The sequence below is a fragment of the Gymnoscopelus microlampas genome, assembly GCF_963454915.1.
Source record: "Gymnoscopelus microlampas genome assembly, chromosome: 9".
NCBI classification, from domain to species: Eukaryota; Metazoa; Chordata; class Actinopteri; order Myctophiformes; family Myctophidae; genus Gymnoscopelus; species Gymnoscopelus microlampas.
This window is the reverse complement of record NC_139946.1, coordinates 7777619-7790118: the sequence shown is the minus strand read 5'-3', so window position 1 is coordinate 7790118 and position 12500 is coordinate 7777619. Positions and strand designations below refer to the sequence as shown.

The 12500-nt window shown below is 44.3% G+C and overlaps 1 protein-coding gene across 2 annotated transcripts in view; it reads left to right on the top strand.

Annotated features, from left to right (window-relative positions):
* Nucleotides 1-12500, top strand: part of LOC311051717 (disks large homolog 4-like) — a 127959-nt gene that overhangs the window by 104463 nt on the left and 10996 nt on the right. For both annotated transcript variants that reach the window (XM_084066325.1, XM_084066324.1), the window contains 3 exons: nt 2808-2922; nt 8819-9001; nt 11694-11757. In XM_084066325.1, coding sequence (XP_083922451.1) covers nt 2808-2922; nt 8819-9001; nt 11694-11757 — 362 coding nt within the window. The remainder of the gene's footprint in view (nt 1-2807; nt 2923-8818; nt 9002-11693; nt 11758-12500) is intronic.

Genomic DNA, 12500 nt, shown 5'->3' with positions numbered 1-12500 from the left:
CATGTAGTGTGTGTGTGTGTGTGTGTGTGTGTGTGTGTGTGTGTGTGTGTGTGTGTGTGTGTGTGTGTGTGTGTGTGTGTGTGTGTGTGTGTGTGTGTGTGTGTGTGTGTGTGTGTGTGTGTGTGTGTGTGTGTGTGTGTGTGTGTGTGGGTGTGTGTGTGTGTGTGTGTGTGTGTGTGTGTGTGTTGTAGCATTAGCACCGTGGGTCTAAAGTGTCTCACTGTGATCACAGATATGTCAGTGGATTCTTTGCTAATGGTTCTCACTGAGAAAGAAAGAATAACATTTCAGCTCCAATGTTGTTTGGTCTTTTTTTACTTCTTTACTTCTCGACTTTCTTTCCATTTTTCCTTACTGCGGAAGATGTGCTCGAGTAAAGCACTGAGTTGGATTTGCACCAATGGCTCAGCTCTGTTACTGTCTTTGGTCGATAGATTTGTAATGCAAAAGAGATGACTAGTCTGAGATGCCTCCGGAGAAAACCGATCAGAGTGAGACTTGCGTTTGTGTGCGTACGTGCATGCCTGGGAGAGTATAACATTTTTGAAATGATTGGTGAGCTGAAGACATTTTTCAGTTCATCAGTCCTGCTTTGATCTCATATAATCACTTTTTTTGCCTGTCTCTGTGTTGCCATAATTTATCCGATTTATTGTATGGCTCAGCCATTTTTACGGACATCTGAGCTGAGACTGTTAGTTTTCTGTGCCGTTAGTTGTCAGCATTAAGGAAAGGGTCTAGTTAGCACAGAGAGAAAGAGAGGGAGAGAGAGAGAAGGGATTGAATCTGTAGTGTGTGTGTGTGTGTGTGTGTGTGTGTGTGTGTGTGTGTGTGTGTGTGTGTGTGTGTGTGTGTGTGTGTGTGTGTGTGTGTGTGTGTGTGTGTGTGTGTGTGTGTGTGTGTGTGTGTGTGTGTGCGTGCACGTGTGTTTGTTTGTGTGTGTGTGTGTGTTTGTGTGCCTGCATGTACTGTAGCTACAGTACGATTGAATTACTCAAGCTTAATTAGATTCTGTCTTCTACAGTAATGGCTCAGGGACACACACAGCACACAAACACACAGAGAAAGAGAGAGAGAGAGAGAGAGAGAGAGAGAGAAGGGGGAGTTCTTTTTGAATGGCTTGTTCAGGCTTGATGCTGCACTCTGTAACTTTTGTGTCCTACCCTGGATTTGAACCCTTGCCTCCCGTGTGAGAGACCAAACGTCTACCTTTCATCCAAGAGGCAATCCCCCGCTTGGCCAGGGGAGCCATTGTGGTTATGAGCTTCCAGCAGTGCTGCTCGTCAACCAGCAGGTGTCCTCCCCAACACCGGGGTGTAGAACCCTGCACTGGGATTGGGTTCCCGCGGGACCCAATGCAAATGTTGCGGGAGCAGGGTGGTTTTTAAACGCCTGTGTCTCTCCCACAAAATCCCGCACCGTCCCGCAATAAACCGGAGGTAGCGCAACTGATGCATGCGTGGGCATGCTTTTTTTTTATATGAACACATTTATCATATGGCTAAATGCAGAGAAGATGGTCATTTCAAAATATTGTTCCCAACAGGTATGTGCATAATGCATCTATTTAATAACCTACAGTATACTGTGACTGTCAAGCAGTAAGTCCAGCCAAGCCCACTGTGTCGCTGTCCGTGGTGCCGTAATGGCCAACTTTCTCTCTCTCTCTCTCTCTCTCTCTCTCTCTCTCTCTCTCTCTCTCTCTCTCTCTCTCTCTCTATCTATCTCTCTCACACACTCTCTCTCTCTCACTCACTCACTCTCATTCTGTGTTTCTGTGTGTAATGTCTCAATGGAAATATTGTGAGATCATGTGGGATTAGACAGTAATATTGTGGGATTGTGCGTGACTAAACACCACTTAAAATTTGGTCAGTCAGAATCGAACTGCATGCGGGCGGTGAGGGATTAAGCCGCTTGCAGGCACAGGCGGAAAATGGTCGGAAATGCAGCGGGAGCGAGCGGATTACTAATCCAGATTATAGAAGTAATTTACATTATGAAAATTAAACAGTGATATATTAATCAATGTCCATTAAAACCAGGAGACTGACGGGGCTTATTTCAGCAGACTATGTATGGATTCATAAATATTGAATTTAATCAGCCAATGGCATGTCATGCAAGAACATAACTCTCTGTCTGTCCTGGGCTGTCTTCAAGTTCCATTCAGACTGTGTGTGTGTGTGTGTGTGTGTGTGTGTGTGTGTGTGTGTGTGTGTGTGTGTGTGTGTGTGTGTGTGTGTGTGATTCGCTTGTTTAGGAACAGACTGAGATGCTGTGTCCCTAGTGTAGACAAGTGTGTGTATTTACGTGTGTCTGTGTGTGTAGATCGGCTATTTTTGGTGCCACACCGGTGTTCAACAAAGTATAAATCATACGATCCCGTGGGACCCAACGCAAATGTTACCTTGGACATGTGTTCTCATGTTTTTGTTACTTAGGCTTGTTTTTCTTGACCACAATGTTATTATTTTTTAAATGATATAGCCTGTTATTTAGATAGATGTTAAGTTCATTGTTTACCCCTATAGTTTCAATGTACAGATTATATTTTGATAGCTTATTGTTTAGACTGATGCCAAGTTCTTGGTTTCCCTGTGGTCCTAGTTTATTGAGGCACTACACTGTCTCTCTGCATTCGGTGTATGTGTTTACCTTGCCTATTGTAAGTCGCTAGAGCGTCAGCTAAATGCCTACATTGTCTTGCTATATCCCCGAGTTCTCATGTAGATGAAGCTGGGTTTGCCCTGCTTATGAAATGAAGCTAACGCTATCTTTGTCTGCATGTGTGCTTATGTGCGCAGAATACAGCCGTTTCGAGGCGAAGATCCATGACCTGAGGGAACAGATGATGACTAGCAGTGTCAGCTCCAGCTCTGCATCTCTCCGCTCCACACAGAAACGCACCCTATATGTCAGGTAATACACACACATGCACACATGCATGCACGTGCACACACGCACGCACGCACGCACGCACACACACCCACACACCCACACTTGCACGCACACAGTTCACTAAATATGGCAGCCTGAGAAGCTGTGAAATCCATGGTCGTACCGTATCAGGTTTACTTATCTGTCTCTACCTGCTACATCAGCACTTTACTGACACCATGTCTACTGGATGCACATTCCCACACACACACACACACACACGCACACACGCACACACACACACACACACACACACACACACACACATTCACTGTGGACATGGTGGCAGATTGCCCTTCAGTGTGCCTGTGACAGACCTATTAAAAGGTCTTATCTCACCTGTACCCATTTTACTGTGTGTGTGTGTGTGTGTGTGTGTGTGCGTGTGCGTGTGTGCACGTGCGTGCGTGCGTGTGCGTGTGAGCGTGTGCGTGCGTGTAGAATGGAGTACTTGGCTTAGAAAGGAGCAGAAAAACAGAAAAAGCAGTTATCAGATCTCCCATCAGTTATTAGAATCCCTCACCCCTCGCTCTCTCACACACACACACACACACACACACACACACACACACACACACACACACACACACACACACACACACACACACACACACACACAGATCTTTCCTCTCTTTCTTGTCCTTGCCGATTTCCTGTTTTGTTGACTGCCCTAGGTATTTTGTTCTGTGAATCACTTGTTCCCCTCTCTATTTTTGCACACTTCTTAGAGCCCTCTGGTCCCGTTCCTAACCTATGTATAGCTTCTGAATTCTCTATGAAGAACAAAAAGAGTACCCTTTTAAAATATTGATGATGTGTCAGTGCAGGGCGTGGCAGTCCAGTGGTATGAGAGACTGGCTGATGTGAGGGAGGAAGGGGGCTGATAAAACACACTTCTCTTATTAACTATTGATTTTTAAGGGCGGAATGAGCAGCTTACAGCCACTAATAATTATAACCCACGAAACCTCACCGAATAACAAGGCGGACAGACATCTTTGCCGTCCACCCTGTCATCAGGTGAACACACAGTAAAACCATCTTTAATGATTGCTCCTCCTCATCGTTCGTGTTAACATTGGTGAACTATCCATTTCTGTGGTTTCAAATTCAAAGGCTTATATAACAGAGGTTACTATTGTTTGTGATCAAACAGCTGGAGTCAAGTTGCTGCCTTTGCACAAACATAACAGCCCGGTCGTCCTTCATCAGATCATCAGGGTATTATAATATAAGTACAGACATTTAACCTTACCAAAAATAAGTATTGTTCCTTTATGTGCTGAAAGTCCGATTTTGAGACCGGTTTTGCTATACAGTGAGAGTGATGGAGACAGAAAAAGCACAGGCGTAACTGTAGAATACAATGATCTACCAATGTTTATTATAATTTTAAGGGACGGATATTGACGAAGTGTCCACGATCATACTTAAAAATGTGAATCAACCACTGGACAGATTGCATGCTAAATAATAAAAAGATTAAACATTTGTAACTAGATTTTGTGATTCAGTGTTGTGGTTCAGTTGGCCTTGTAAAAAGTTGGCCACTAGACATACTATTGTCTCAAGTGTATACATTACTGACTTACGATTTTAATTTGTGGGGAAACTTGTCATACGCCGGAAATAGATTTATAAGCTCGCCCAAACATAAATCGGGCTTAAAGACAAAAAAATATGTTTTTCAAACTTTTACTGCGTATCCGTGGTCATATTCACAATGGGTCGTACCATCCCTGTGGTCCTAGTTTAGGGGATCTAAATGCAATAGATCCCCCCAAATTGAAAAAGATTACATTTTTGTGTATTTGTCCAATCTTAATTACTTCCTGTCAAACAAAAACGCAATAAGTGATTACATTAGCTGCAGGTACGGACCAATTTCAACCAATTTCAACCAATAACATGATGACAAGCACCACAAGAGGGCGGTGTCACTCTATAAAATGATATCAAAGATGGCGGACACAGTGTTTACAAATGGACGCAGGCTCACGCAGCTAAACAAATGCTAAACAAACGTTTGTAAGCTATTTTTACAAACAAACTAACATTTATGTTACAGCAACCCCACTTTGAGCTGCAGTGACTGATTCAATAGTTGAATCCCATAGTTTAAAGTTTTGAATTCCATAGTTTAAATCCCATAGGCCAAGGTGACAGACAGTCAGCTGAAGGATGGGCTGACTGCTCTGCGCTACTGATTCAGTCAGTGAACGACCCACCCTCATCGCTGTGATTGGCTTAGAAGCACTCGGCCCCTGTTTCATTAGGAAATACTGAATGTCATATTATGGTTGCGAAAAGGAATTAAATTTGGTCTTTAACAGTATAAATCTGGCTTAACTAGGTTAACAGTATGACAGCCTCCTGCTGACAACGACATGGTGTATAATAAGGGCTGACAAGGCTGCTCATTATCTGTTTGTATACCATAGCTCAGGTTGTTGTTGCAATTCCCTCCCACTCTGCTAGTTGATTGGCCAGTCAGTTTATTTCTGTAAATGCTGGATCTTAACTCATCCACTGCCAGAGTAAATAAAGAAAGAGATTTTCTTACCTTTTCAAGTAGTCACAGAATGTTTATCTCCAGTATGATCGATCCCCTGATGGTTGCTAATCACGGAGGGTTTCACTGTGCTTCCGCGGAAAAAAAGAAAGAATGTCATCGCGACCTCCCGTTCGCTTGCCGTACGCCGTTGAAAATAGCATGTCTTGCCAAAAACATAAATACTTGTGTGTTCACTGTGTGGGACTACAAACGTATAAACGCAGCCAGTTAGTGCACAGACCATTATGCCCCTTGAGTAGCGAAGACCTGAGTTCAAAACCAGCTCTCTCGCTCACACACACACACACACACACACACACACACACACACACACACACACACACACACACACACACACACACACACACACACAAACTCTCTCATGTCTCCTCGCTTTCTGCCCTAGGTATTCTGTCTCTCTACACTACACACTAAATAACGCATAACAAATCTAAAAGTCACATAGTAGATTAGAATAGAAATGAAAACATATAGTCAGAGGAACATGGCTAAGCTTACCCCCAACAACCCATACAATAAGTCACACTCTAATTCCTTGCTGGCCTAAATACCAATGGGCTTCTTTATTTTGTCATGAATAAGACCAACAGCTGATTGGTTGAACTAAGACTGTCACTGGCACCACAGAGCCAAAGTGCAGGAAGTATAGTGGAAATTGTGTAATTCGTCTCATATGAAAACAGGCACTGATCTTGTGTGGCGGAAGTTTAGGTGTTCGAAATTTTACGGCAAGCTTCCTAGTATCTAGTGTCTTTCCGGAATCTACTGGTGGAATAAAATTGTCCCTGACACTAGAAGTATCAAAGTACTGGAATAGTGTGATGACGTTGACTATTAGAGAAAAAGAGAGCGTCGTCGTGGTCGAGCGGGTATTGGTTTCAACAAGAGAGTGAGCGTGTGACAGACTGCCTGTATGTAACGTACCCGTAGCCAAAACTGTTCAGTTCAGACGGGCTCTGAGAAAGGTGAAACGTATGTGTTGCATCATGAAGAAGATGGCTTGTCCTAAGATGTAAGTTAAAGCTCCGTTTATAGGGAGAGGAGGGAGGGTGAGACTGAGAGAGAGAAAAGAGAAAGGCAGGCACACTGAATGAAGAGATTGAGTCGTGACCATAGACACGGGTCACGGCACACACACAGCTGTCTTGACTGTATGATTTAATGTGGCCGTAAAAAAAAAGAGTTGACATTTCAAGATGTCGTCTTGGACATGAGATTTTAGGTTAGAAAGAAACAGAACTAACTGCCAACTCCACCTGTCCCCGTGATGATGAATGATTGAGAGAGAGAAAAAAAAAAGAGAAAACCGCTCGCTTATCCTCTGTTCTTTCAATGGATTAAAGTTACAATCTCGCGTGCTTACAGTCAAAAGTTATAAAGTACTATACCGTTAGAAAATAAACACATGAAAACAGTCGTTTATCAGGCAATACTAGAACTTTTGCTGCCAAGGAGGGCATGTGAAAACGGTCGCTCCCATTGCCATTCCACCAAGTTATACAAATGGTTTTGCTGGAAAAGTTCTGGCACTGTAGTGAAAACACAGCATGGGTGATGGATTGGGGGTGCCTGGTGCCCTGGGCCTTTCTGTGTTTACTGTATGTACATGTGTGTGTGCTTGTATGTAATGTGTTTGTATGTACATACAGCACACTGTAGGCTTTCCTCATAGAACTGTGTGTGTGTGTGTGTGTGTGTGTGTGTGTGTGTGTGTGTGTGTGTGTGTGTGTGTGTGCATTTGTATTTCTCATAGCTGTCCACTGTCTCGTCTCCTTTCACTTGCTCCCCTGAGCAACCCGTTGGTAGAGCAAACTCTTCCCTTGAGAAAGGCCTTCAATCAATTGTTTAATAAATTCTATAGCATTGACTAGATGCTATTATGGCTAGACTAAACATGGAATGCTTGTTGTCATCGTCATCTAAAAAAAACACGCTCTTTGGTTTTTCTGATTGGTTGTCGTCATCATCTCTAAACCACTCTCTGAAGCAAGAAACCTGCTTTACTCTGTAAAGCAGGATACACACTGCTTGTTATTTGCCCAAAACATCACATGTTTTACCTGTGCATCATTTTAACTAGATCACTGGTTTTCAAAGTGGGGTCCAGGGACCCTCAGGGTTCCTTGAGGGGGTTCTTACATGGCTGTAACTTTGAGAGTTAACCACTGAACCACTGAACCACTGAACTGAACACTCAACAGCATGCTTGTCCGTCTCCATTGTCATTATGCTGGAAAAGGCATGGACTCGATGCTGAATTCAACATTGGTGATTTCCTAGCAACGACTGGTATCTGAACAAATCATGCTGATGTCAGCCCTCTGATGGTTAGGAAGGAACTTAGGATGAGTTCGACAGTCAGCAAGCTTGACTGGTGGATGAACTCAGTACAGAGCAGATTCCCCTCACCCAGGGCAAATGACTATGTGCTGACTATGTGATAAATATAGATTATAGAACCTGGGTATTCGTCACTGTTGCCTGACAGTATGGGGAGGGAGTTGGCTGAAAACATGGCAGATGCAGCCATCCTGTGAACCGTCATAAGGTTTTCTGAAGGTAATCCAGCGTATGGAGGCTAGACCGGCATGAGGGGAAGTGTTCCTGTGCAGCGACAGGCCTTTCTGTCTCCCCTCCCTCTCCTCCCTCTCTATGTATTTCTTCTTCTGTCTGTTTTATTGATGAAGGCTGTGGGGACTTTAGGGGACGCCAGTTACTTCAGCTCTAGTTCCTCTCTCTCTCCACCCCCCCCCCCCCCCCCCTGCTCTCTCTCTCTCTCTCTCTCTCTCTCTCTCTCTCTCTCTCTCTCTCTCTCTCTCTCTCTCTCTCTCTCTCTCTCTCTCTCTCTGTCTGTATCCCTCTTTCTAATGCACACACACGCGCGCACACACACACACTCGCGCGCACACACACACACACACACACACACACACACACACACACACACACACACACACACACACACACACACACACACACACACACACACGCTGGCCTACTTTCCCAGGTAATTTTCCCTGTGGACTGGTTAGGAAGTCTGTGGTCATGTAGACAGATTACCTCAAACAAATGTGTGCACAATCCACACATGCAGATGTGCGCACGCGCACGTACGCGCGCACACACACACACACACACACACACACACACACACACACACACACACACACACACACACACACACACACACACACACACGTTCAGGCTCATACACATTCTCTATGTCACTCTATAATACCATCTGGCACACATGACCATCACACATTGTTTGATCTGAATGTGTGTGTCTGTCTCGTTCTGCAGAGCTTTGTTCGACTATGACGTCAGTCCGTCAGACTCCGGCGCGCCCGGCCAGGCCCTGGCGTTCCGTTTCGGGGACATCCTCCATGTGAGCAGTGCCGGTGAAGAGGAGTGGTGGTCCGCCCGCCACCTCAGCCCCCCGCCGCCGCACCGCGCCGAGGCCGGGGTCATACCCAGCCGCAGGAGGTCAGAGTTCACAGCATTACGGGAGGGCTGTGGGGGTGGTGGTTGGGGGCATGGGTCCGCTAAGTCGTTGGTTCTCAAAGTGGGGTCCGGGGACCGCCAGGGGTCCTTGAGGGAGTTCCAGGGGGTCCCCAGCTAAATGATAAATGCATAGTTAGGAACCAAATGGACCCTTGTCGGTCTGTAACTCTGAGAGTTACATTAACATTGATTTTACAATATTAATTGGGGTCTTAGAGAGGTCCATATAGCCTTATGCATGTCAAACTGGGGGGTCCTTGAAATTAAAATGGTTGAGAATCACTGCTAGAGCCGTATAAATCTTCTCCCTGGCATATCTTCGTCCCTGGCATATCTTTTCAAATGGGGGTCCGCGGGCTAATAAGTGCCAATTTGGGGGTCCTTGACAAGAAAAAGTATGAGAACCACTGGGCTAAGTCATGTGTTTTATATCAGTTTTTTTTCCATTTCCCCTATATTATTGTATTATTTTATATATTTATTTTTTTTATTTCATCTTGTGGTCATGTTGCCGTGGAGATGTAATAATGTGATTTCAACTGCTTAACACAATTACTATGCAGTTATTACATTTGGTAATGGTTTAACTTAATATGCCCTGCTGCAGTACCAGAACATGATATGGAGCACCCTCCTAAGACTGAGTTGCAGTCCCTGCCTCTTCATAAATTATACTGTACATACATCTGCCTTTATAGTGAATGTACGTGGAGAGAGCACTAGATGATAATGCTTAGCATTCACTAGCTGTGGTTTTGCCCAAGGCACACGTGTATTCATAGCGAAAATAGCCGTGTGAGCTTGTAGAGATTTACATTTTTAAGTGAAAAAAGTTAAATAAAAAATGACAAATTTCATCTATGACAAGCCCAACATAGGGGCGTCAGGTTGAAGGTGCTTAAAATATACATATACATTTTTCAGAATATAGAATTTGCCCATGTGTTGGGAAATGAGTGCAGACAAAGCACTGATATAGTAAATATAAAAATAATTCATAACTTTTTTTGTGTAGTTGTATATTGCAATAATAATGTGTGCTCGTCACAAAATCCCAAGGCACACCTGGACTTGTCTCACGGCACACCTGTGAATATCGGCTCATCGTTATAGGGAACCACTGCACTAGCATTATTTCCGAACAAAGAGAGCGATATTCCTAATGTATGTATGCACTCTGTGGACGCCGCGTGTCTCACACTAAGCAGTCATCATGCGGAAGAATTAATCAGTGAATTAATCAGTGAAGCGGCGAAGAATTCATCTTGTTTACCGACCAGCCTGATAGGACGGTGGGGACACATCGCCTCCTCACTCACCCACTCCCTCTCCTCCCTCCCTCTATTCCGTCAACTCCCACCTTCTCACCCTGTCAAGCAGACGAGGTGACAGACATATGATAATAGGTCTCAGAGCTGCGGGGAGGAGGAGGGGACTTGTCAGTGGCATACTGACAGCGCTGTCGGTTTACTGACAGTGCTGACAGAGGTGACGTAGCGGGGAAGATGGAGAGAGAGAGGACCAGTGACGTATTAGAGGACTGGAAAATAGAGAGCGGGTGGTGGGTGAGAAGCCAATGGGAAGACAAGAAAGGGGACATGTTGAGAATGAGAGGAGGAGAGAGGGAGGGATGGAGGGAGGGAGAGATGACAATTGGAAAGAATGAGTGATGTATGTTTCGTAGGGAGAGAGGGAGAGAGATAAACTGATAGGAATGGATACTGTAGATACAAAGGGAGTTTTATCTACAGTGCTACTTTCTCTGGAGAGAGGAATTTCTTATGCTTGGTTTTAAAGCGATTTTGATCTTTTTTTGATCTCCCCAGTCTCAGGGAGAACATTCAAGTCTTTAATGGCACAGAAGTTGAAACTTGATCTTCCAACACCCGTTATCAAACGGACAACAACATTAAAAGTACTGATCCAGGTCCGACGGAACGATTTGTTTAAGTGGGTGGGCCAGTAGAGAGGGGGGAGGGGGATTACATCATCACCTTTCAACCGACTGATCTCCCGGCTTCATTCGACTTACAGTCTGTAGTAGTCTGGACAACCAAGTTTAATGTGTAGCCTCGTTCACACTAGATGCTGACGGTGTTGTGCACGCCTGATTGACAGTATAAAAGCACACACGGGGGCGGCTTTGTTTGATTCTGTGTAAAAAAAAAAAAAAGCCAAGCCTGCATTAATGACAGCTCTTCTTCTCTACCATTACGGCAGGATCTCTATATAAAAGTGGATTTTGATTGACTGGTGATACAAACATAAACTGACACAAGGAATTAACAATCAGACTGTGCTGTGGCTTACAGAGAAATGTTAATGCCGAAAGATGGATAGAGGTAGACAATGAATGTGTATGACAGATGGAGAGGCAGACAGTAGAGACGATGCACAACAGGTGATCACATGCCGCGCTACTCTCATGTCTACAGGTAGAGCTTTCACTGCATACGAGGCCATTAGGGCACTCATGCCCTGTGGCTGAGATTTGTGCTCAACTGAGCGCACCTTTCCAGTTTAATATTTCATCTCCTAGCTAGCGGTGCAATGTCATCTAACCTTCTCCCTCTCGGCTTCTCTCACTCTTTATGTTCTGTTTATTCTTTTGGCATCTACCCTCCCTCCATCGCTCTCTTTTTTACATTTTCTCTCTGTCTTTGTGGCCTCTCAGGGCAGAGAAGAAGGAGCGGGCAAGGTTAAAGACGGTGAGAGTGACCAGGTCTTCGGACAAAGAGGTGAGTAGCAACCGGACGTCTGACTCACTGTTCAAAACAGTGTTTGGTGTTCAACCAAAAATGTCCACGTTAGAGTTCTTAGAGTGGTTCCCAAACTTTTTAGCTCGAGACCCAAAAGCGAAATGTTATGTCTCCCCAAGACCCAAACTAGTGAAAATAGCTGATCTACAAGCTTATAGATGTGCTGTTTTAACTACTTTTAAATTTAAAGTTTAAATGTTTGTATGGAATTTCTTAGATTTTTTTATTTGTATGTATGAAGTTCTTTTGAAAAATGTTTGCCATTTGTTTCATTACATTTCTGTTTTGTTTTTGTTTTTGTTTGGGTTTTTTTTTGGGGGGGGGGGCTTTTGAGATATAAAAATGTACCACCCATAAAAGATTATCCGTGACCCAAAAGGGATCCCGACCCACTGTTTGGGAAAGAGTTCGAGTGCACCGCCAGAGTTCTCTTTCTGTTCTATAGCATTTCATTGTGTGACAGACATGTGCATAACGCTCTATACCCATCTTCAGACGCGCTGTGTGAAATCAGAGCTGACATGCCGTTGCGTTTCACATCAATGCTCATCAGGTTCAGCCTTTCTGTTGGTGCTGAGCTATTCTAGATGGTCGTGAGACGGCCTGATGAGGTTTCAATCTGACTTCTAAAACACTTGATGATAGATGACACATACTCTTCTAACAGCAGTCATAGATATTACTGTGCTGTCAACTTGCTCTCTTTTTTCTCTCCCTTTTTT